The 22,532-nt window shown below is 41.2% G+C and overlaps 3 protein-coding genes across 3 annotated transcripts; 2 read left to right on the forward strand and 1 right to left on the reverse strand.

Annotated features, from left to right (window-relative positions):
- Positions 1–1,846: 1,846 nt before the first annotated feature.
- LOC129111528 (high affinity cGMP-specific 3',5'-cyclic phosphodiesterase 9A-like) lies at positions 1,847–3,427 on the forward strand. Its single transcript, XM_054623507.1, has 5 exons — positions 1,847–2,028; positions 2,111–2,203; positions 2,784–2,851; positions 2,933–3,035; positions 3,153–3,427. Exons 1-5 carry the CDS (start codon positions 1,906–1,908, stop codon positions 3,297–3,299), a joined length of 534 nt encoding a protein of 177 aa, XP_054479482.1. The 5' UTR covers positions 1,847–1,905; the 3' UTR covers positions 3,300–3,427.
- Positions 3,428–4,534: 1,107 nt separating this feature from the next.
- On the reverse strand, positions 4,535–12,150 carry LOC129111507 (H(+)/Cl(-) exchange transporter 4). Its single transcript, XM_054623477.1, has 12 exons — positions 11,988–12,150; positions 10,427–10,581; positions 10,217–10,316; positions 9,583–9,770; positions 9,383–9,505; positions 9,105–9,311; positions 8,829–8,909; positions 8,177–8,722; positions 7,893–8,079; positions 7,339–7,737; positions 7,053–7,269; positions 4,535–6,457 (listed from the first exon to the last, which is right to left on the reverse strand). Exons 1-12 carry the CDS (start codon positions 12,001–12,003, stop codon positions 6,367–6,369), a joined length of 2,310 nt encoding a protein of 769 aa, XP_054479452.1. The 5' UTR covers positions 12,004–12,150; the 3' UTR covers positions 4,535–6,366.
- A 3,412-nt stretch (positions 12,151–15,562) lies between these two features.
- On the forward strand, positions 15,563–22,454 carry ephx2 (epoxide hydrolase 2, cytoplasmic). Its single transcript, XM_054623481.1, has 18 exons — positions 15,563–15,737; positions 16,503–16,581; positions 17,379–17,541; positions 17,927–18,117; positions 18,187–18,309; positions 18,387–18,458; positions 19,008–19,103; positions 19,188–19,266; positions 19,374–19,408; positions 19,721–19,747; positions 19,887–19,972; positions 20,056–20,167; positions 20,393–20,467; positions 20,566–20,608; positions 20,776–20,872; positions 21,067–21,136; positions 21,902–21,982; positions 22,071–22,454. Exons 1-18 carry the CDS (start codon positions 15,634–15,636, stop codon positions 22,215–22,217), a joined length of 1,680 nt encoding a protein of 559 aa, XP_054479456.1. The 5' UTR covers positions 15,563–15,633; the 3' UTR covers positions 22,218–22,454.
- Positions 22,455–22,532: the final 78 nt, after the last annotated feature.

A 22,532-nucleotide genomic window follows, 5' to 3' on the forward strand; every position in this document is an offset into this window, starting at 1 on the left:
GCTTAATAAATCAATATAATGTGAAAGAAAGTATTTTTATATAATTAAATAGAATTATTTGATTTTAGTTCTGACAATGCAAACAAATTCTAATTACTGAAGGATAACGGTTCACAACCTGAGGTCCGGATCCCACAATGGGTCGCAATATGAATCTTATTGGCTCTTATTTTGACACCATTTAATTTTTTTTCTGGATATTTTCAGCAGTTCAGGCCTCTCAAAATCCTTTAAATGCAACTATCTAATGAGAATAAATCTATTTTGTTCAACCTTTAATTTGAAAGGGCCACAGGCTTTATTTTGGTAACCTCCATTGTAGGAACGATCTCAAAGAGATTATTTATCTCGATGAAAACACGAATAAGTTGGATTTCTGAAACATGATGATTGTGATTTCATTCTTTATTTCGTCCATGTTCAGGTGTGGCGAACGCGAAGGAGCTGGACACCATGGAGCACCGGTGAGTGTGTCCATCAAGGTGATTTTATCGAAGTGTCTGAAAAGGGACTCACTGCTGCTTCCTGTCTGCGTCTCCAGGCTGCAACATCTGGAGAGCAAAGTCATCGAAGACATGGGGAAGACTCCGGATGTCGTCTGTGACCTGAAGAGCCAAGTGGAGTCGTTCAAGAAGAAGCTGGAGGTCCGTAGACCTGAACCTACGAGGACCCACTCATAACACACATACATATAAAACATGAATTCAATTAAACAGAGACTAAATGCTTTTAATGTGAAGGAGCAGCATCAAAGATGACAACATGTGTGCATTTCCTGTGGTTGTTTCACAGACTAAATTATTTTATTGTGAAGGAGCAGCATCAGGAACGCGAAACAAAAAGTCCATAAAAATCAGAAAAACTCCTCAAAAATACTAGAAATAAAAAGCAGATCCACTTGATCCTTCAAAATAAAGCAAACACCTTTTTTTTGCAGAATGAGGTGTCAGGCTGCTTAAAGAGGAGCATAAAGTCCATTTATGTCTTCATGCAGGTCCTCCATTGTTAATAAAGTTTTATTGTCCTGTCAGAGTGTGGGTCACCTGAGCTGGATGGGTCTCTTCAAGGACAGCGACCACCAGCTCTCCAAGTTATCCCCCAAACTCAGAAGCTCCCAGCTGAGCACGCAGGAGGAGCGCCAGCAGGTCCGCAGGAAGTTCCTCAACATGAGGTGACCAAAGAGATTTTTATTTTTTATAATCAGGTGTATTAAAGAGGAGGAGAAGGCGTCACTTTGAGTTTTGTGTGTCCCTTCTGAGTTGCCATAGCTCGCTGCAGGTGACAGAAGAAGTGAGGGAGCATCTGAAAACTCCCATTTTTGACAACTGGTGAGTGAAAACACAGTCAAAACAAACACACACACACACACACACTCTCTGCTCACCTGTGTGTGTGTGTGTGTGTGTGTGTGTGTGTGTGTGTGTGTGTGTGTGTGTGTGTGTGTGTGTGTGTGTGTGTGTGTGTGTGTGTGTGTGTGTTGCTCACAGGCAGTGGGAGGAGGCGGAGATGCTGGTGCTCCTCCAGGTGATGTTCACAGACCTGGACTTCCTGACGGCGTTCCACATCCAGCTGGATGTTCTGCAGAACTTCCTGTTCGAGGTCTTCTGCCACTACAACAACATCCCCTTCCACAACTTCAGGCACTGCTTCTGCGTCACCCAGATGGTACGGACATCTTCATCTTCATCACGATGCTGATGAAACTGAGCATCAAACAAGATTATTCTATTATTTAAGATCTACTTTAAACACAAACCCCCCCAAACAATCAATGAATATATAGAGGAAATACAAATATTTGAAAGGAGAAAAAAACATAAATTATATAAATATAATATATAAAGGTCAAAAACATGTGTGGATAATACCAGCTCTCAGTGGTGTCACTGGTTTCTCGTCCTGCAGATGTACGGGCTCATCTGGCTGACTGACCTCCGGAGTAAAATAGCCAGAATCGACCTGTTGATCATGTTGACCTCGGCTCTGTGCCACGACCTCGACCACCCGGGCTACAGCAACGTCTACCAGGTCACCTCCCCGCCGCTCTGCCCTCCTCGCCATCGCCCCGTTGGTTTATCGCTCATCCTTTTGTTTTTTGACTTTCACACAGATCAACGCTCGGACCGACCTGGCTCTTCGCTACAACGACATCTCGCCGCTGGAGAACCACCACTGTGCCGTCGCCTTCGGCATCATGTCCAAGGTACGAAAACCCGATGCTCTCAGAAAGAAACTCTGGTATGATTGGAAAAACGCAGAATACTATTTCCAATTAAAGGGCAAGAAATAGATTAACTATAACTATTGTTTTCAGCAGTAAATATCACAAAAACAGAAACATAAATGAGATCTGTTAATGTTTTATGAGGAATAAAAGGGGATCCAGACAGGATCCCTGTGGGACACCAACAGTAACGACTACCAGTTGTTTCCCTTTAGTGAAATGATTTTAGATCATAGAGACCCTAAAAAAAATTATTTAGAGGTTATATATGTTGCCAGAGGATTTACAGAAGAATACTTTATCTGTTTGGACAATTATACATTATCATTCATGTTTAAATCAATGTGTGTGTACCGTTTTACAAGTGTTCATCAGGAGATCAGTTATTGATTATTATTCTCTTGATGACTAAGTTTTAACTTGTTTTTTATCAATAACAATAATACAATGCCTGTTAATAAATCCCCCCCTTGCAAACAGTCAAACATTAACTAGACTTTCCTGTTTTATATTTGATGTAAAACATTTAAATGTGGTAAATGTGACCTTCTCTTTGCAGCCAGAGTGCAACATCCTGAAGAACCTGAGCAGCGATCAGTACAAAAACATCCGAGGAGGAATGATCAGGTGAGACTTCAGCCGGCAGCCTCGCTCACTTTCCCGCACGCTGATCTGACATTTTTGGTCACCACTCAAATATTGTTTCAGATGCATTCTGGCCACCGACATGGCGAGACACAACGAAATCCTCAACAAGTTCAAAAGCATTCAGCCGGTGTTCAACTTCACCAACAAGGAGCACAAGGAAGTGGTAAAGAGATACACAAAGAGGCTCAGCTTTGGTCTCCAAATAACAGAAATGTTAACCATTCCTGTTAAAACTAAGATCAGACAGGTGTGTAAAAGGACTTATTGTGCTTGATTCCAGCTGATGAAGATCATGGTGAAGGTGAGCGACATCTCCAACGAGGCGAGGCCGATGGCGGTGGCCGAGCCCTGGCTGGACTGTCTGCTGCAGGAGTTCTTCAACCAGGTTCTCTACTCTCCCTTTACTGATCAATACACAAAGAATTAAAGAAACGTTCTTCTACAATACAACCTGTTGTTGTTGTTGTTGTTGTGCAGAGCGACTCAGAGAAACTCAAAGGGCTCCCGGTGACTCCCTTCATGGACCGAGACAAAGTGTCCAAACCGTCCTCTCAGACCAACTTCATCCGGTTCGTCCTCCTGCCGCTCTTCTCGGAGCTCACCAAGCTGTTCCCCTGTCTGGAGGTAAAATAGCTCTCTGCCTTTCAGCTCCTCAGGAAAGAACAGATTCTGATCATTTGAATCAATGGGAAGATGAGCAGAATCTGTTCTTTCTTAAGGAGCTGAAAAATCACGGGTTGATAATACGGGCAAAAGTGAGCAAGCAAACAAGCAAGTAAGTGACCAAGTAAGCAAGGGAGCAAACAAGCAAGCAAGTCAGCAAGTGAGTCAGCAAGTTAGCAAATAAGTAAGCATGTAAGTGAGCAAGTAAGCAAGTAAATAATCAAGTGACCGAGTAAGCAAACAAGTAAGTCAGCAAAAAAGTTAGAAAGCATGTAAGTAAGCAAGTAAGCAAGTGAGCAAGAAAATAAGCAAATAAGTAAGCACGAAAGTGAGCATGTAAGTAAGTCAGTGAGCGAGGAAGCAGGATCCATGTTGAAGAGTGATCATGTGACCTCGGTGTTTGAAGCTGCTGTCGTGTTGTCGCACAGAAACATATTCTGGAGCCGGTGAGACGAGCTCTGGACTATTACTCTGACCTGGAGAAAGCCAGCCAGCAGGAGGAAGAGGAGGAGGAGGGGAGGACCGCAGGAGGAGGAGGAGGAGGAGCGGGAGTCTAGTCCAGAATGCTTCCAATTGAAGGATGATAGCTGACAGACATCTTCTTCAGAATAAAATACTTTATGACTTTTATAATTAGCCCAGATTTCCTGAATATCTTCAGTTTTAAAAAGAAAACATTTTATATATTTTTTGTGTAGTCGGAAGTTTCTTTGTGGTTTTTAATTGTCAACATATTATCTTTTAAATGACCTAAATTTAAATTACACAAAAATGTAGCGGACAATTATTTTGATTGATGTGAATCTGAGACAAGAAGATGAATATTTATAAAACAAAAGTCTTTTACTTTGATTTACTTTATAAATGAAGACGTTGGTATTTGATGTTCATACTTTGTGACTGTCGATAAAGTTTTTCTTTCCGGTTTGCTTTTAAGTTTATGTATCCGAGTGTCTTTTTAATTGTGTTTACTAAATAAAAAACAAGAAAACCCAACTGTGTTTTTTCAACATGATTTATTTTCTGTCACCTCATTTACAATTAAAAAAAAGAAAAAAAGTGCAAATATGTGTTTTCTTTTAGAGTAATGCAATAAATATTTAGAGCTAAACATAAAAAACAAGCAGGGATCAACGTTAGTGTTTTAAATAAAATGAAACAATGACACAATAACTCTATATACACAACCCTTATGATCTCAGTACATTCTCTTGGCATTTAGAGACAAGAAGTTGATCTTCTGCTTCAACAACACAGAGTGTTTTTCTTTAAAGTGAATTCCCCAAAAGTTTCCAGTTTTAATGAACCGTTAGCAACAAATACCACGACACAGAAAAATAAAAACGCTGAACGTGCAGAAGAGGAGTTTTTGTGCAATCTTGCTTTTTTTTTTTTAAGTGCTGGAAATGTGAACGTTTTCCAGAAATGTTAGCGACATTTAGGACTCTTATGACCTATTTAGTTATTATCCTTCACTTCCTGTCTGCAGGTCTCATGAATGAAGGAATATTAACAGCAGAGCTACAGTGTTAGTTCATGTAATTACTTTATAAAGCCTCATAACAAACAGTGGATGTGCATGTTCCTCCTGAAACAATCAGTGTGCAGACCATAAACAGAGCAGCTGTCAGAGGAACCACTGGATTATATCACCATGGTAACAAACACACTGTACTTCCTGCACACTGCTCACATCTGGATGACACGGGATCATCTTCAAGGAACAGCTTAGAAGTGTGGTTGTATGAGGTTTTCTGATCCAGAGTCAGTGTTTTACTACAGTAGATGGACATATTTAGACGTCTATAGAATCATTATCTGTTACATTTAGATTATTTATTTAGAATCGTTATCTTTGCTCTCTTTAAAGCCACCAGACTCCATTGATAAAAACAGTGATTTAACCTCTCAGAAGGATGGAGCTGCTGGTCCATCTGTTAGTGAGTTAGTGGTGTAAAGGGTTAATTCAGATTAACCACAGTGGAAACCTCATAACTCCACGAGTAAACATCCCAACCGCCCCTTTAACGAGGTCTGTAGTGGCACCGATCCACATCAACAGGTCTGCTGTTAAGCTCTCACGTTTTAAGGCTCTTTGAAACCTTTTGACACATTTAATCAACACGAGACTCCAAAGAAACAAACGTCTGACACAGGAACAGTCTCAGTTTGTGCCTTCGGGTCAAAGCGACAGAAACAGGTTTGAACACGAACACATAGATATAAATATGGCAGCAACAAAAACAAACACAAAGAGCAGCAGTCTCCTTCAGATGAGATCAGAGTCACAGATCTGGGTTCAGTTGGTTTCCTCTCACAGACCGTCCCTTTTGTACCACAGCTAACATTAAACCACACAGATTTAAGGATTCCAACATAACATTTCTCTCAATAAACCCATTTCATTTTGTTTTTCAGCGTTCGGTTCATCGTCACAGAGAATGACATCATCAAAAGGTTCCCTTAAAATGTAGTTTTGTGGATTTGAGAGACAGAGAACAGGACATTTTAATTCTGACCAATCAGGTTTCTCTTCTCATTTGTAAGTTAAACACTGTTTTCAAACCTTTTTTTGGCTGAGATGATTCTTCTATTGAGTGATTATAGATTATAGATTATCAGGATCAAATGACAGACACACCTCCTCTCACTGGACCTCAACGCTGTGTTCAGTCTCTGGAGCACTGAAGGAGCCGGAGAGTTGAACGTGATAAAAACATGTGACGGCACGTGTTTCCAGAAAAAGAAGAGCGATCACCTGATCAGCTGATGATTGGTCTTTCCGTTACCTTGACAACACGCGGATGGAGCATCTCTCTCTGTCTCTCGGTCTAATTGAACATGATGGACTCTGGATCCTGGTTCATCATCTGGGCCATGTGTCGCAGAACGTCCTTCTTGGTGATGATGCCCAGAAGACGCCTGAGGAGAAAAGGTCAGAGGTCAGAGGTCACGTCTTTCTACTCGATGCTCATACAAGAAAATAAATGACCTTTATGGGTGTGATGATGTTATCTTTTTTGATATTTAATCAATTAATCATCAGCTGGAGCACAAAAATCATCCCATTTCTCTCATTTTCATTTAATTTCACCAGATGGCGCTGTTACACCTCAAAAGTAAATGATTTTCATAATCAATACAATCATTAAAGTCATAAATCGGATTCTGGATGTGAGGATTTGTTGCTTTTCTCTGTTGAAGAACTGAATATCTTTAGAGTCCAGGAGGTTTGATGGACGTCGTTTTTCTGACATTTTAAAGACTCCTTTGAGCTACAACTGTATTCTGTTATGATTTACATTAAATATTCATCATATTTTACTTTGTTTTATGGATTAAAACATGCATGAAATGCTTTTTGCATTTCAAAATGCAGTTATCACATTTAGAAAAGCTTTTTTTTGTGGTTTATTGAGTCCTTGTTTTTGATATTTTCTAAACTTTTATTCCCTGAAATGTTTTGCTTTTGGACAGATGATTAAAAAACTAAAATGAACGTGAGTGCTGGTCCTACCCGCTCCTGGTGACCAGACACTGGCGGAGGCCCAGCTTGCGGAAGATGTCGACCACGGTCTCCATGGGCGTGTGGTCGGTGACGGTGAACGGGCTGAGGTTCAGGATGCGGCGCAGCTTCAGCGGCTGAGGGTTGCTGGCCGGCAGCTGCGGCGCGTCCTCTGTGAAGTAGACCACGGAGCTGCTCACCACGCCGTCCTGCTTCTGACGGGCGGTTTCTGTCGGGGGGGAGAAGTCCGTTAGAACACCATCAGGCCTCCTTGAAGACTGTGAGGAAGTGAACTTACTGATGGCGAGGGTGAGATCCCGGCGCTGCACGAAGCCGATGAGCCGCTCTGACTCTCTGGACACGACCACCGGGAAGCCGTTGTAGTCGGTGTCTTTGATCAGCGCCTCCACGTCCTCCACCGTGGTGGAGTCCTGCGTGAGGACGGCCAGCGGCGGGTCGTTCCTGCGGGGCCGCATCACGTCGGTGGCCAGCGTGCGGTGGGTGAACTCGTCCCGGACGTCCAGGTACGGGTAGCCGTTGAGCTGGATGTGAGACTCGTAGATGCCCTCCTTCCCGAAGGCGTCCGCCACCCACTTACTGGTGACGGCCGCCGCCATCAGGGGGACGATGTACTCCAGACCGCCGGTGAGCTCGAACATGATGACCACCAGGGAGACGGTCATCCGGGTCACTCCGCCTGACGGGACCAGATAACAGCTGGTTCTTTAAAAGGTTTGCATCTGGTTTATAACATTCTATAATCGTCGTGCTAGACTTTACTCTTTTCCTCATTCTCCCTTTAAAGCTCATCTGTGGACGTCATCACAGTGAACCAGTGAACAGTCTGCTCACCCAGACAGGCGGCGGCGCCCACCATGGCGTAGAGTCCCGGTGTGACACAGTCGGCGCCGGGCCGGCACCAGTTCTTGAAGATGATCCAGTCGTGGTGGTGGTAGGCCATCTGCTCCACGGCGATCCCCACGATGCGGCCTGCGATGGCGCCGACCGCCATGCTGGGAATGAAGAGACCCGACGGGATCTGGAGAGGAAACAGAAGAGTTCATTCAGTATGAAAACATTTGTTTCCTAAATGTTCTCCTCATCATCATCGTCCTCCTCCTCCTCCTCGCACTGACCTTCATGCCGAAGGTGAAGATGGTGATGACGATCTTGAAGACGAGAGCGAGGGCGAGCTGCCAGAGGGCGTTGTAGACCCCCGGTCCCGCGGGCCGGTCCGGGATGTCGTCCACGGGCCGGCTCATGTTGGGGTTGTTGATGTAGTCACACAGCTGAGAGGACTCCAGAGCGCCGCAGTCGTTGAACAGCTCCGAGATGAGCTCGCTGGTGCTGCGGCGGGTGTACGGGTTGGGGAACGCCAGCACGGCGGTGATGCCCGTCACGGCGATGACCTCCAGGACCGGGTACTTCCCCAGCTGGGTGGTCTTCCTCCGCCGGCACCAGGCGATGTTGGCGCGGATGAAGAGGGTCCCCCAGAGGCCTCCGAACACGCCCAGCAGGATGAACGGGACCAGCTCGGCCATGTACCACGGCGTGTGGTACTCCACGTAGAACAGCACCAGGCGGCTGTTTCCAAACGGGTTGATGGAGCGCAGCGTGAAGGCGGCGACCAGCGCGGCGAAGAAGGAACGCCACAGAGTCTTCAGAGGGAAGTAGTAGCTGACCTGCAGGAGAGACGGAGGACGGGACACCTTTAGACACCTGAACCGCTGTGGACCCGGAGGAGGGCTGGACCGGGTCCCTCACAGACTACTGGGGTTTTTAACGAACCTCTTCCAGGCTGAACAGAACTCCTCCGATGGGCGCTCCAAACGCCACCGACACTCCAGCCGCTGCTGCAGCCGATAACACCTGGAAGGTCAAAGGTCAGGGTCAGAAACTTCAGCATCTTAAACTCTCAAAGGTCATTCCTCAACGCCTGGTAGTGAAACCTCTCAACATATATTTAAGTACATATAAAATGTAATTACATTTCTGTAATAAATATTTGAAAAAGATGTTTGAAATGCAAATCTTTTTTTGGGTTTCATCGGTTTGGCGGCGTACCTCTCGGCGCTTGCCCTCGTTCTTGCTGTACTTGGAGAAGAGGCTGCAGAAGAGGTTTCCACAGCAGCAGGCCACGTGGACCAGCGGGCCCTCCTTCCCCAGGCTGAGACCCGACGACACCGCCAGAACCAGGGTGACCGTCTTGATCAGCAGGGTCCATTTCCCCAGGTAGCCCCGGATGATGAAGCCGCTGAGGATCGTCTTGATCTAGAAAGAGAAAACACAAATATTAGAACCTGCTGGAGACGTGTGTGTCTCCTCGTTAGTGTGATTCTCACCTCTGGGATTCCTGAACCGCAGGCGTACGGAGCAAACACTCGCACCAGTGACACCGCCAGGAAGGAGAACAGCAGAGCCCACATGACGTACAGGAAGTAGTTCAACACGTACGCTCCGGCGCCCTGAAAGAGAGTCAGACATACTCAGAAGATATTCAGAATGACTGGACACATGTCTGGAGCTACAAATGTGTTCTGACCTCAGCGTGTCCCGTCATCAGCTCCGCCCACTTCTGCCACTGAGGACACTTGTCCCGGTCGTCGAAGGTGGTCTCGTTGGACGTCCAGCAGCACTGCTCGTGGCTGTACCAGAAGGCCGACAGACACACGCCTTCCTTCAGGTCCGTCATCCAGTCCACCGCCAGGTCGATCACTCCGGCCAGCGTACCTGCAGAACACGGGACACCTCGAGGCCGTGAGAAGGTTTTCTAATATCGGATGATGTTTCATGAGCTTCCAGATCCACTTTCATCCCCCTGTGATGACTGGAAACATCCAAAAGTGAAGCGAAGGAAGGTCTTAAAATGACAGAATGTGCTCTGAAGTTAAACTGAAAGAAACCACTTTGTCTTGAGCTATATATATTTGTTTTGTCTTATACACAAATCCATCCATTAATAGATTAATTTATGTATTTTTATAGCACATGGTGTGGGGAAGTTAAGCTTTTACAGGGAGACGATGTGAGATTACCTTCAGTTCACTCTTAAACGGACAGTTCTGAATGTGGCCAGGGAATAAAGCGCTCGGTGAACAATAAACACAGATTTGACGTGGCTTTTCAGTGGGACCTGTTGGGGGAAACGAGACGAGTCGCTGTCCCTCCTGACTGACCTGAGAGCAGTCCGATGAGCAGCATCACCACCCATCCTGACCAGGCGTCCAGCAGGCTCTTGATCAGCTCCCAGAAGGACTCTTTACTCTTACTGGTGATCTGGGAGACACACGACACAAACAAATGAGTTTGCTTTGACATCAACAGACTACCTCAACATGAGTGTATATATATATATATATATATATATCTAGGAAACCTGGTCAAACCTTGCGGTGGCGGTCCGTGTCTCTGGATTTCTCCCTCAGCCAGTCGATGGTGTGGAAGTCTTCATACGTTCCCACGTCAGGAAAAGGCTCGTCCAGGAAATCCATCAGGTTTCCAGTTCCGTTCATCTCCTCCGTGGGCGTGGAACTGCTGACACCTGGAAGAAGAGGCAGACGGTCAAACTCTGAACATCAGTATCGACTTGTTTAAAGGGATGCACGGTCAAATGACGCCGCGGAGGAGAAGACTTCTGTCTTAAAGTAGCGTTAATGAGTCCAGATGCTGCTGTTATAAACACCTCCACCTCTCTGTGGAGGGGCGGTGTTTCTCCATCAGTCTAACCCCTCCTCCATCATCAGATGTGGACAGAAACTGGAAGATTTGACTCAGTTTATTATTGTTAATTTATTGTATGAAGCAGAAATTAAAGCAGAATGATTTTAAGAAACTAAACGACTCTTTTTATCGAAAACTTTAATTCTACCTGTTAACCTGATTATGTTGTTTGATAAAACCTGATTTTGTCCTTTAATATATTGTAAATACCTAATTATCATTATTCCCTTTGACCTCGTGATAAATTCTTGTCTTTTAAATATAAAATACTTTTAAACCCAGATTGATTCATTTAAAACCACAATAAATCTGCAAATTCTCCCATTTAAGAGGCTGTAAATATGAATATTATTATTGCAGGAAATAAATAAATGCAATAAATACCAGATGAATAAACTGATCTTATTGATCACATGATGCACATTCAGCATTAGCATCCTGCAGCATTAGCATTAGCTTCCTGCAGCATTAGCTTCCTGCAGCATCCTGCAGCATTAGCTTCCTGCAGCATTAGCATTAGCATCCTGCAGCATTAGCTTCCTGCAGCATTAGCATTAGCTTCCTGCAGCATTAGCTTCCTGCAGCATTAGCTTCCTGCGGCATTAGCATCCTGCAGCATTAGCATCCTGCAGCATTAGCTTCCTGCAGCATTAGCATTAGCATCCTGCAGCATTAGCTTCCTGCAGCAGCTTCCTGCAGCATTAGCTTCCTGCAGCATTAGCTTCCTGCAGCATTAGCATTAGCTTCCTGCAGCATTAGCATTAGCTTCCTGTAGCATTAGCTTCCTGCAGCATTAGCTTCCTGCAGCATTAGCTTCCTGCAGCATTAGCATTAGCATCCTGCAGCAGCATTAGCTTCCTGTAGCATTAGCTTCCTGCAGCATTAGCTTCCTGCAGCATTAGCTTCCTGCAGCATTAGCATTCTGCAGCATTAGCATTAGCTTCCTGCAGCATTAGCTTCCTGCAGCATTAGCTTCCTGCAGCATTAGCTTCCTGCAGCATTAGCTTCCTGCAGCATTAGCATTAGCTTCCTGCAGCATTAGCTTCCTGCAGCATTAGCTTCCTGCAGCATTAGCATCCTGCAGCATTAGCTTCCTGCAGCATTAGCTTCCTGCAGCATTAGCATTAGCTTCCTGCAGCATTAGCTTCCTGCAGCATTAGCTTCCTGCAGCATTAGCTTCCCCTAGGCTAGCTGTTAGCTTCGTTAGCTCCTCGCAGACGTCTTTACCGTCTCCGGCCTCCATGTCTCCTGTCACGTGGTCGGCGTCTCTTCAGGGATCGATGAACGTGATCGGCTGAAGGAATAAACAACACGACGTCACAGACCGACTCCCACAATGCACCTGTCCGGCAGCGCGCTGACGTCACAGGGCCGCGTCACAGATCGTCTATTGTCGAGATGGAGGCGGACAAAAGGTTCAGATAAATAACAGATAAATAACAGTATAAATAACAGATAAATAACAGATAAATAACAGATAAATAACAGATAAATAACAGTATAAATGACAGATAAATAACAGATAAATAACAGATAAATAACAGATAAATAATAGATAAATAACAGATAAATAACAGATAAATAACAGATAAATAACAGATAAATAACAGATAAATAACAGATAAATGACAGATAAATAACAGATAAATGATAAATAACAGATAAATAACAGATAAATAACAGATAAATAACAGATAAATAACAGATAAATGACAGTATAAATAACAGATAAATAACAGATAAATAACAGATAAATAACAGATAAATAACAGATAAATAAATAACAGATAAATAACAGATAAATAACAGTATAAATAACAGATAACAGATAAATAACAGATAAATAACAGATAAATAAATAACAGATAAATAACAGATAAATAACAGATAAATAACAGATAAATAACAGATAAATAAATAAATAACAGATAAATAACAGATAAATAACAGATAAATAACAGATAAATAACAGATAAATAACAGATAAATAACAGATAAATAACAGATAAAAATATAAAGATAAATAACAGATAAATAACATATAAATAACAGATAAATAACAGATAAATAACAGATAAATAACAGATAAATAACAGATAAATAGATAAATAACAGATAAATAACAGATAAATAACAGATAATAATAGATAAATAACAGATAAATAAAATAAAACAGATAAATAACAGATAAATAACAGATAAATAACAGTATAAATAAAAGATAAATAACAGTATAAATAACAGATAAATAACAGATAAATAACAGATAAATAACAGATAAATAACAGATAAATAACAGATAAATAACAGATAAATAACAGATAAATAACAGATAAATAACAGATAAATAACAGATAAATAACAGATAAATAACAGATAAATAACAGATAAATAACAGATAAATAACAGATAAATAACAGATAAATACAGATAAATAACAGATAAATAAATAACAGATAAATAACAGATAAATAACAGTATAAATAACAGATAAATAACAGATAAATAACAGATAAATAACAGATAAATAACAGATAAATAAATAAATGACAGATAAATAACAGATAAATAACAGATAAATAACAGATAAATAACAGATAAATAACAGATAAATAACAGATAAATAACAGATAAATAACAGTATAAATAACAGATAAATAACAGATAAATAACAGATAAATAACAGATAAATAACAGTATAAATAACAGATAAATAATAGATAAATAACAATAAATAATAATAAATAATAATAAATAACAATAATAATAATAATAAAATAAAAAAGTAAAATAACAGATATATATAACAGATAAATAACAGATAAATAACAGTATAAATAACAGATAAATAACAGTATGAGTACAGTATAGATAGATAGATATTTTTTTATTTTAGTGTCATGCATAAAAACGTGCATAACCCTCATGGGTTTACAAGACACCAACAGTACAGCTGCAGTGGATCCACATCTCATCAGGTCACATTTGAAGAAACAGTTTGGTCCTAATATCCTGAATATTACAAAGTAACCTGTTCTGAAAAATGAAAGACAGGTCAATCATATTAAACAGAGATTTCAAACCCTTAGCCCATGGATGGCCATGCAAAATGTCCCAATGAAATATCTTTTTTGTCTCTGATCTGACATGTTCACAAGTCTATTCCAAAGTCGAAGCATTTGACATTTATGTCGGATCTTTGGTGATTCCCAACCCATATCCCCAGTAATGGCCAAAACTGATGTTGATTTTTGATCTAATCGCTCTGTGGTGCACAGTGTTGCAACTTGTGTGCTCACCAAAACCCCAAACACCAGAAACATAGTCAGACACAGGACATACACATGAGTTATGTAGTTGTGTATATGTATGAAATCCTAAATCACCACAGTGTTTGACTTTGTTCAGTACAGATCCCAGTGCTCTTCCCTCTGACTGAGCTAGAACATTGACAGCTTCTTTAAATGTCATGTGCTCATCGAGAGTAATCGAGGTGTTTATACTGTTCAGAGTGAGACAGTACTGTTGAACCAAAGCTAAAAACAACTGAACTTCTCTGTAATGATTTGTGTCTAAAATGTACTGTTCGTGTTTTGTCTTGGTTTATCACTAGCCTCCATCTCCAGCACCACTCCACAACAATGTTCAGCATAATCTGCAGATCTTCTTCCTGTTCAGCAAGTAAAACCACATCATCAGCATATAATAATATGCCCACTGTCTGATCATCTCCTTGCTTCACACCAAATTGTTGGGAAACCCATCCAGTTGTGTATTCATTCACTTGAACATGAGCAACAGGTGCTTGATAAAGGGACTTTAAGGCAAAATAAAACTTCCCGTTTACACCAGAATCTAATAACTTATATTCAAGAAGTTCCCTATTAATCCAGTCAAATGCCTTCTGGAAATCAATAAAGCAAACAAACGTCGACCTCTTCTCCTTAATCCTTGCACGTATAATGGAAGTGACTCCATATATATGATCAACACATGCTCTGGCTTTTCTAAATCCATTTTGCTCGTCCGCAAGAAAACCTGTCCTGTCAAGGTGATTTAAAAGTCTGCCATGTAAAAGTGAGGAATATAATTTACATACACAGCTAATAAGGCTTATACCCCTAAAGCTGAGAGGAAGCTTTGGGTCATTTTTTAAGATTGAAGAATAGGTTTAATAACAGCACTTTCAACAGCCTAGGAGACTTCAACAGTAGCTCCAGTAGCTTTTTTCAATTTACATTTACCTATTACCTTTTTTACCTCTTCAAGAGAAAAATTTGCATTCAAAAACATATTACGATTATTAACGTCTGCTTTCATTTCAGATTCCATTACCTCTTTTAAACTTGTTTTTTCCTTTAGGAAGACGTCATCAAATGAATTGTTGCAGCCAGAAAACAGTATAAACCGTATGAACTCTGCCCTGTATTAATAATAATAAAAATAGACACTAATGTGTATTCATGTTTTCTCACTGACTCTTTCCTGTTATATAAATGACATAAATGTTCCTTTCGTGTTCTGTGAGAGGAAACAGAGGAGCCTTTATATTATGTACTCTGTCTTCACTGCCTGGATATGTTTTATATCCACTTAAAGAAAACCACCAGACCTCTAGAGATAAATGATAAATGCTGAGTCACTTTGAAACATTACAGAGGCTCTTTTTGTTGTCAGAACATTCATCGTTATAGTGACTGGATAAAGACCTTCAGGCATTTGACCTTTGCCCTGATTCTGGGTTGACTAGGCGTGTGCACGAGACGTGGGCGGACCTTCCTTTGACAGTTCACAGGACAAAGTCTCCCCTCGTGCACGCGCCTCCTGCAGCAGCAGAGCAAACATTCACATACTGAACACATTGAATGTCAAGATGTCTCAGAAGAAAGCAGTTCTACTCAACTTCTGGGGGGTCACCGTCTCCTGCACACCTCGTGAGGTCTTTCAGAAGCTGGAGGAGTCTCACAAGCTGCCAAGGTGAGGAGAGAGAGAGGTGTTGAGCAACACTGGAGGAGAAACATGTGATTTATTCAGAATTAATGTCATTCAGCCTTAAAACGCTGGAGCTGATGGTTTAGTTTTGTGTTTTTAATAATCTTTATTAGAAATAGTTCTTCAGTCTGAACACAGTTTAGAGAATACTTGGCCAAAAGTTAATGGACACAGGAGTGTTGGTTTATATTACCATGATGTTTATTAGGTCTCCATGATTTACACTTTTCTTTTGTTGATTTACAATAAACACACTTTCTTCTTAAATGATTAGTGATCAATTTTGCATATTTAGGAGCTTAAAATGCAAAATTAATTAAGTTCAGTTCAATAATATTGTGGAACTTCTTCCATGTGAAAAAAAAAGTAGTTTGCAGCCTTTGTTTTGGAGAATTGTTCAGGTTTTTAATTGTTTTTTATTTAACCCCTACATTTCATGTTTTTCTCAGATTCTTATTGAAAATATATATTTTATTATATCTCAGCTAAACAAACAAACTCTGTCTTATATTATAATAAGATTTCTTTATATTGGAACTAAGAAAAACCTGCCACTAATCTATTGATTTATTGCTTATTCTCCTAATTCATTATTTTAAATCTATCTATTTATATTAAATCTTTAAATGTCCACTATGTTTCTGGATGCAGGTTTTTCTATTTTAAATAATAATGGTGTCACCATTGAGTCTCCTTTTACAGAAGTGTTCATGTTCTTTGAAACGTCTTTGATCTCTTTGTGGCTTCCAGTGGTTTCCTGTCCGGCGTGGCGTCCCTGAAGGATGGCGCCATGAGCCGGGCGGAGCGAGGTCAGCTGACACTCTCTCAGGTGGGTGTCAGGTTCCTAGGTGTTTTTCAACTCTTGCCCAACTTGAAATGGCCTGGTACATGAACCCCAAAGGACGCACGGGACAACTCTTTCCAACACAGCTCAATTTTTATTTTATTTTTCCTTATTTGTTTCTTGTTGATGAGTGGTTGGTCTATCAGGTTGAAAACCTTCAAAACACAAAAAGCATAAGTTATCCAAACATGCAAATAAATTTTAAACAATTCTCAGTACCAAAATTCCAAGGCTTACAACAAGTGGACTTTCTGAAACAATCCCAACTAATGACTAAGAGACTGTTGAAATGCAAACAGTATGCAGCATTGGTGTTTTTAAGGAAAGCTCATCAAACATTAACCTAAGTTGAACAATCAACAAAATACACTCAACCAAAAAGCCAAACTCATATGCATGCAGCAAACTGATATGCATGCTGTCTGTATAAATGATTACTAAGCAATCATCACAATAAAAAGTCTTGTTACCGTACCAGTGGCTCCTTTGGTTGTACCACGAGTTGAATCCTTTGTTTGTTGCTCTCTCTGCTGATATGTTTGCTGAGAGACCTTCCATTCACAGGTGTTCCAACTTAAAAGGGTAATGAGCAGCCTGCACTGGCCTGCCGGTGGTGCATTGTGGGACTTGTAGTTTTTAAGGCAAAGTCATGTGAGCTGATATGAGCTGAAATGAATCTTTACCTCAACAGTGGGTGAATCCTTTAGATCCACTGATGCTGACTGCAGATCAGCGCCTCCTTCATCTTTTTAAAACTGTGTTTGTGTGTTTGTGTGTTTTAGATGATCCCGGCCTTCGAGGCGGAGTGTGTGAAGGAGGCCAAGGTCAAGGGTGTGACTCTGCCGTCTGATTGGTCAGCGAGACCTCTGCTGGAGGAGCTCAGAGAGGCCATGATGGAGGTCCAACCGGCCGTACTGAAGACAGCTGCCAGTCTGCGTCAAAGCGGTACAAACATCAGTAGATGTGTTCAGGGACAAGTGTCTTAAAGCTGCATTCTCTCTACTGTCCATCAGGGGGCGACTCCTCTGGTTGTATAGAAGTCTATGAGAAAATGACTCTACTTCTCTCTTGATTTATTCCCTCAGTAAACATTGTAAACATGAGTTTATGGTCTCAATCTCTAGTTTCAAGTCTTCTTCAATACAGCATGATGTTCATTTAGTAAATGATGCTCCATTTAGAGTCAAACAGACCATAAAGCAGGGGATGCTTTAGGGCGGGGCTACACACTGACTGACAGGTCGACACCAGAGAAGTGAAGTTTATTCTTGGCTTCATAAAGGTGTGTTTTCTTATTCCTGGTCTGGTTCCTTTCCATCCATCCCATCAGGGTTACTGACAGCCGTCCTGGCCAATCACTGGCTCGATGACGGCGTTGACGGAGGCGGTCCGGCCCGCCTTCTCTCTCTGCTTGGCGCCCACTTTGACCTTGTCCTCCAGTCCTGTCGTACAGGTCACAAGGTCCCAGAACCCGCCATGTTCAGCTCTGCTCTGCAGCACCTGGGAGTGACATCACAACAGGTAGACTCTTTACGCATAAATTAGTGGTGTCCAGAAGAAAAGCTGAGCATCTGGTTGGTGTGGTTCCAGGCTCTGTGGTTGGATGAGGATGAGGAGGGGGTGAAGGCCGCAAAGGGAGTCGGGATGGACACCATCTTGGTGAAAAACCTGGACGACGCTCTGAACAAACTGGTCAACTTCACTGGAGTTCAGGTGTGGACCAGAGCAGTTATATCTCACACTTCTAACATTAGCCTGCTAGCATTCCCATGTCCATCCTTGTGTTTCAGGCGGTTGGAGCAGACGGTCCTCCTCCACCCTGCAGACCTGATGACGTGGCTCATGGATACGTCACCATCAGGGTAACAAGAACCCGCACTAGCATACTATATAGTACACAGACACAAAAGAAGACAAAATACATCTTTACTTATTCATTCTTTCATCTATTTCTCCACATTTTCAAAGTACTTCTTATTTTATTTAATCTCTCTTATGTTTCCACATTTTTTATTTTACTTATTCATTATTTTTTTTTATTTTTTTTTTTTATTTCCAGATTTATTTTATCTATTTCTCTATATATTTCCACACTTCTAAAATTTGCTTATGTATTCTTTAAATGTTTTCCTCTTTATGTTTCAACATTTTTCTATTTACTTATTCATTATTTTATTTATTCCTTTTTATGTTTCTACATTTTTTTTAATTTACTTATTAATTATTCAAATTATTCCACTTTATATTTCTACATTTATTTTCTATTTATTTTGTTTGCAGATTTATTTTATTTGTTTTGTGACATTCAGCATAATAATTCCTCTGTATTCATATATATATGTGTGTGTGTGTGTGTGTGTGTGTGCGTGTGCGTGTGTGTGTGCGTGTGCGTGTGTGTGTGTGTGTGTCAGCCTGGTGTGAGGACTCACTATGTGGAGATGGGTTCAGGTCCTCCAGTTGTTCTGTGTCACGGCTTCCCTGAGAGCTGGTTCTCCTGGAGGTACCAGGTAACACAACCCCCCCATTAAAACCAGTACAGTGTTCATGCTCACTGGGTTGATGAGTGACCCCCCCCTCTCTCTCTCTGGTAGATCCCAGCCTTGGCAGCAGCAGGGTTCAGGGTGTTGGCTCTGGACATGAAGGGATACGGAGACTCCACAGCGCCTCCAGGTCAACGTCCAATCAAAGAGCTCCTTTTAATTTAATAATGAAACATTTATTACATAAAGCGTTTTATATTGTTTCCTCATTTAAGGTCGTTTCTTTTCCTCTGACAGACATCGAAGAATATTCTCAGGAGCAGCTTTGCAAGGTACAACACACAGTACATGAAATACAAGTATTTAAAGAAACACGAGGAGGATACGTTCTACGTTATCGTTAAGTATGAGAAAACATTTTTCAGGTTAATAAAGATAATAAATTAAATTCTGAGGAAAAAGACTCAGAATTTCAAAGTCGTAAATATACAAGAATATCTTTTTTATAAGTCGTACATTTCTAAGAAAAAAAAAACCCAAAACATTTGCACTCCACTATTTTACAATTTATTTTTTTTACTTTATAATACGCCGTTATAATTAAATACTTATGTTAGAATAATAATACACATGTTTTCCTCCAGGATTTAATCACATTTCTGGACAAAATGGTGAGTATCTAAACTCTGCACACACTCTCTAATGAATGTACAAGTATCACCTTCTAGTATACAATACCATATTGAAGTTTCTATGTGTGTGAAGGTGGTAATCTCTCGTGTACTTGTACTCCATGTTGTCTCTGTGCAGGCGATACCTCAGGTCACCCTGGTGGGTCACGACTGGGGCGGCGCCGTGGTGTGGACCATGGCTCAGTGCTTCCCTGAGAGAGTCAGGTACACACACACACACAGAATACTTTATATATATATATATATATATATATATACTGTAGTATAATGTGTTCTTGTGTGTGCAGGGCTGTAGCATCTCTGAACACCCCTCTGTTCCCCGTGGACCCGTCAGTGAATCCTGAAGAGAAACTCAAGGCTATTCCCATCTTTGATTACCAGATCTACTTCCAGAAACCAGTAAGTCTGCAGCATGTACTTCTACTACATCAGGTATTTATTGTACTTCCTACTACTACATCTAAGAGGTATTTATTGTACTTCCTACTGTACTACATCTAAGAGGTATTTATTGTACTTCCTACTGTACTACATCTAAGAGGTATTTATTGTACTTCCTACTGTACTACATCTCAGAGGTATATAGTGTACATATATATATATATTTGTGTGTGTGTGTTTCAGGGCGTAGCGGAGGCCGAGCTGGAGAAAGACCTGGAGAGAACGTTCAAGATTTTCTTTTTCAGCAGTGATGAAGTGGTGAGCAGACACACACACACACACACACACACACACACACACACACACACACACACACACACGTTTAATGTTTAATGTTTTGTGTGTTTCTCTCTCAGGTGAAGCGTCCGGCTCTCAGCACTGCAGGAGTCTGTGATCGAGGTGAAGAAAGTTCATCAAAAGTTCAGACAGAAAACACCGGAGAACACTGACGAGTCCTGACTCGTGTGTGTGTGTGTGTGTGTGTGTGTGTGTGTGTGTGTGTGTGTGTGTGTGTGTGTGTGTGTGTGTGTGTGTGTGTGACTGCAGGTGGTCTGTTGGTGGGTCAGGTGGTCTGTTGGTGGGTCAGCAGATCCCCCGCAGCTGCATGCTGACGGAGGCCGACCTGCAGTTCTACGTCAGCCAGTACAAAGAGAGAGGCTTCAGGTCAGCTTCCTGTGTGTGTGTGTGTGTGTGTGTGTGTGTGTGTGTGTGTGTGTGTGTGTGTGTGTGTGTGTGTGTGCGTGTGTGTGTGTGGTGTTATTGATAAAGAATATAACCGTCGTTTGTGCAGGAACAGTTGAGAAGCTTTACCTCCAGTGAGTCACTCTTCATTCTTCATGCCTGGTCTTGTTCCTCAGGAGGCCGTTGAACTGGTATCGTAACAGCGAGGCCAACTGGAGGTGGATGTGCTCTCGTCCTACTGGAAAGGTTTCAGAAGAATGCATTCACTAGACATTGAAACTACGGGACGCCATTTAAGTCAATATTAAGTCAATTGAAAAAATTTAAAATAAATGCCTATGAAAAAATCCTGACATAAAGAAATGAATATATAAATACATGGAAATATAAACATATATTTCAAGAAAATAGTGCATTTTTTGGGAACTAAATCATTTTTATTTCTGTGTGAAAATTGGATTTTGAAAATGCTCACAAAAAGATTAGTTTTCTTGTTTTAAGGGCAAATTTCCCTTTTTAAAAATTGAATTAGAAAGAGGACTTTTTTTTGCTATGATCAATAATACCAGCAGGTTAATAACTTTCATCCCCGAGGCTAAAATATATTTATTTAAACATTGTCCAACGAATGTAAATATCTAAAATCTCATTAGAAAGTAGAGGTTGGTTCTTATTTTCTTAGAAAACGTGTGAAGAAACCGACATTTGCATATTTTATTTGTTTTTGGGATATAAATTTAACTGTCTTGACTTATTTTTACATTATATTAATTCAAAAATATCATTAAACAGGAAGTTTTTATCAAGCAAACAGGAGAAAAAGTGCATTTGTTGGGGACTATTTTCAGTGGCGTATTAATCCACGTGTGTGTGTGTGTGTGTGTGTGTGTGTGTGTGTGTGTGTGTGTGTGTGTGTGTGTGTGTGTGTGTGTGTGTGTGTGTGTGTGTGTGTGTGTGTGTGTGTGTGTGTGTGTGTGTGTGTGTGTGTGTGTGTGTGTGTGTGTGTGTTAGCTGCTGATGCCGGCTCTGATGGTGACGGCCGGTAAAGACCAGGTTCTGCTGCCGGCCTTCTCCAAGGGGATGGAGGACCAGGTGAGGAGAAAACAAACTTTAGAAATACAAAAGTGATTATAGATTATTGGAAATGAATCTGACTCCTCCCTCGTTTTACGAACTGCAGATCCCGAACCTGAGCAGAGGACACGTGGAGGACTGTGGACACTGGACTCAGATGGAGAGGCCGGCGGAGACGAACCGCATCCTGATCTCATGGCTCAAAGAAACGCTGAAGAGGGCTGGAGGCGTTACCATGGCACCCAAGCTGTGAGGGGGGGCAGAGTCAGAGAAAACCATGACATTAAAGATTTATGAAATTAATAATAGTCCATCAGAAGAAGAAAAAATCATTCTACATGTTGTATTTTTCTGTTTAAAACGATTAATTTGAATTCATAATGGACATATTTCATCGTTTTCTAATGTTTCTATTCAATAAAACAATAATCAATAAGTCAGATATCTTATTTCAGGGTTACTTATAATAAAAATGACAGTTTGCTCTTAAGGAATGTTGTTGAAGCTCTTCTTCAGGAGGCGTTTTGACAAACAAAATGCAAAAAACACTTTCAGAAAACCCAAAAAG

The sequence above is a fragment of the Anoplopoma fimbria genome, chromosome 22, assembly GCF_027596085.1.
Source record: "Anoplopoma fimbria isolate UVic2021 breed Golden Eagle Sablefish chromosome 22, Afim_UVic_2022, whole genome shotgun sequence".
Classification (NCBI taxonomy): domain Eukaryota; kingdom Metazoa; phylum Chordata; class Actinopteri; order Perciformes; family Anoplopomatidae; genus Anoplopoma; species Anoplopoma fimbria.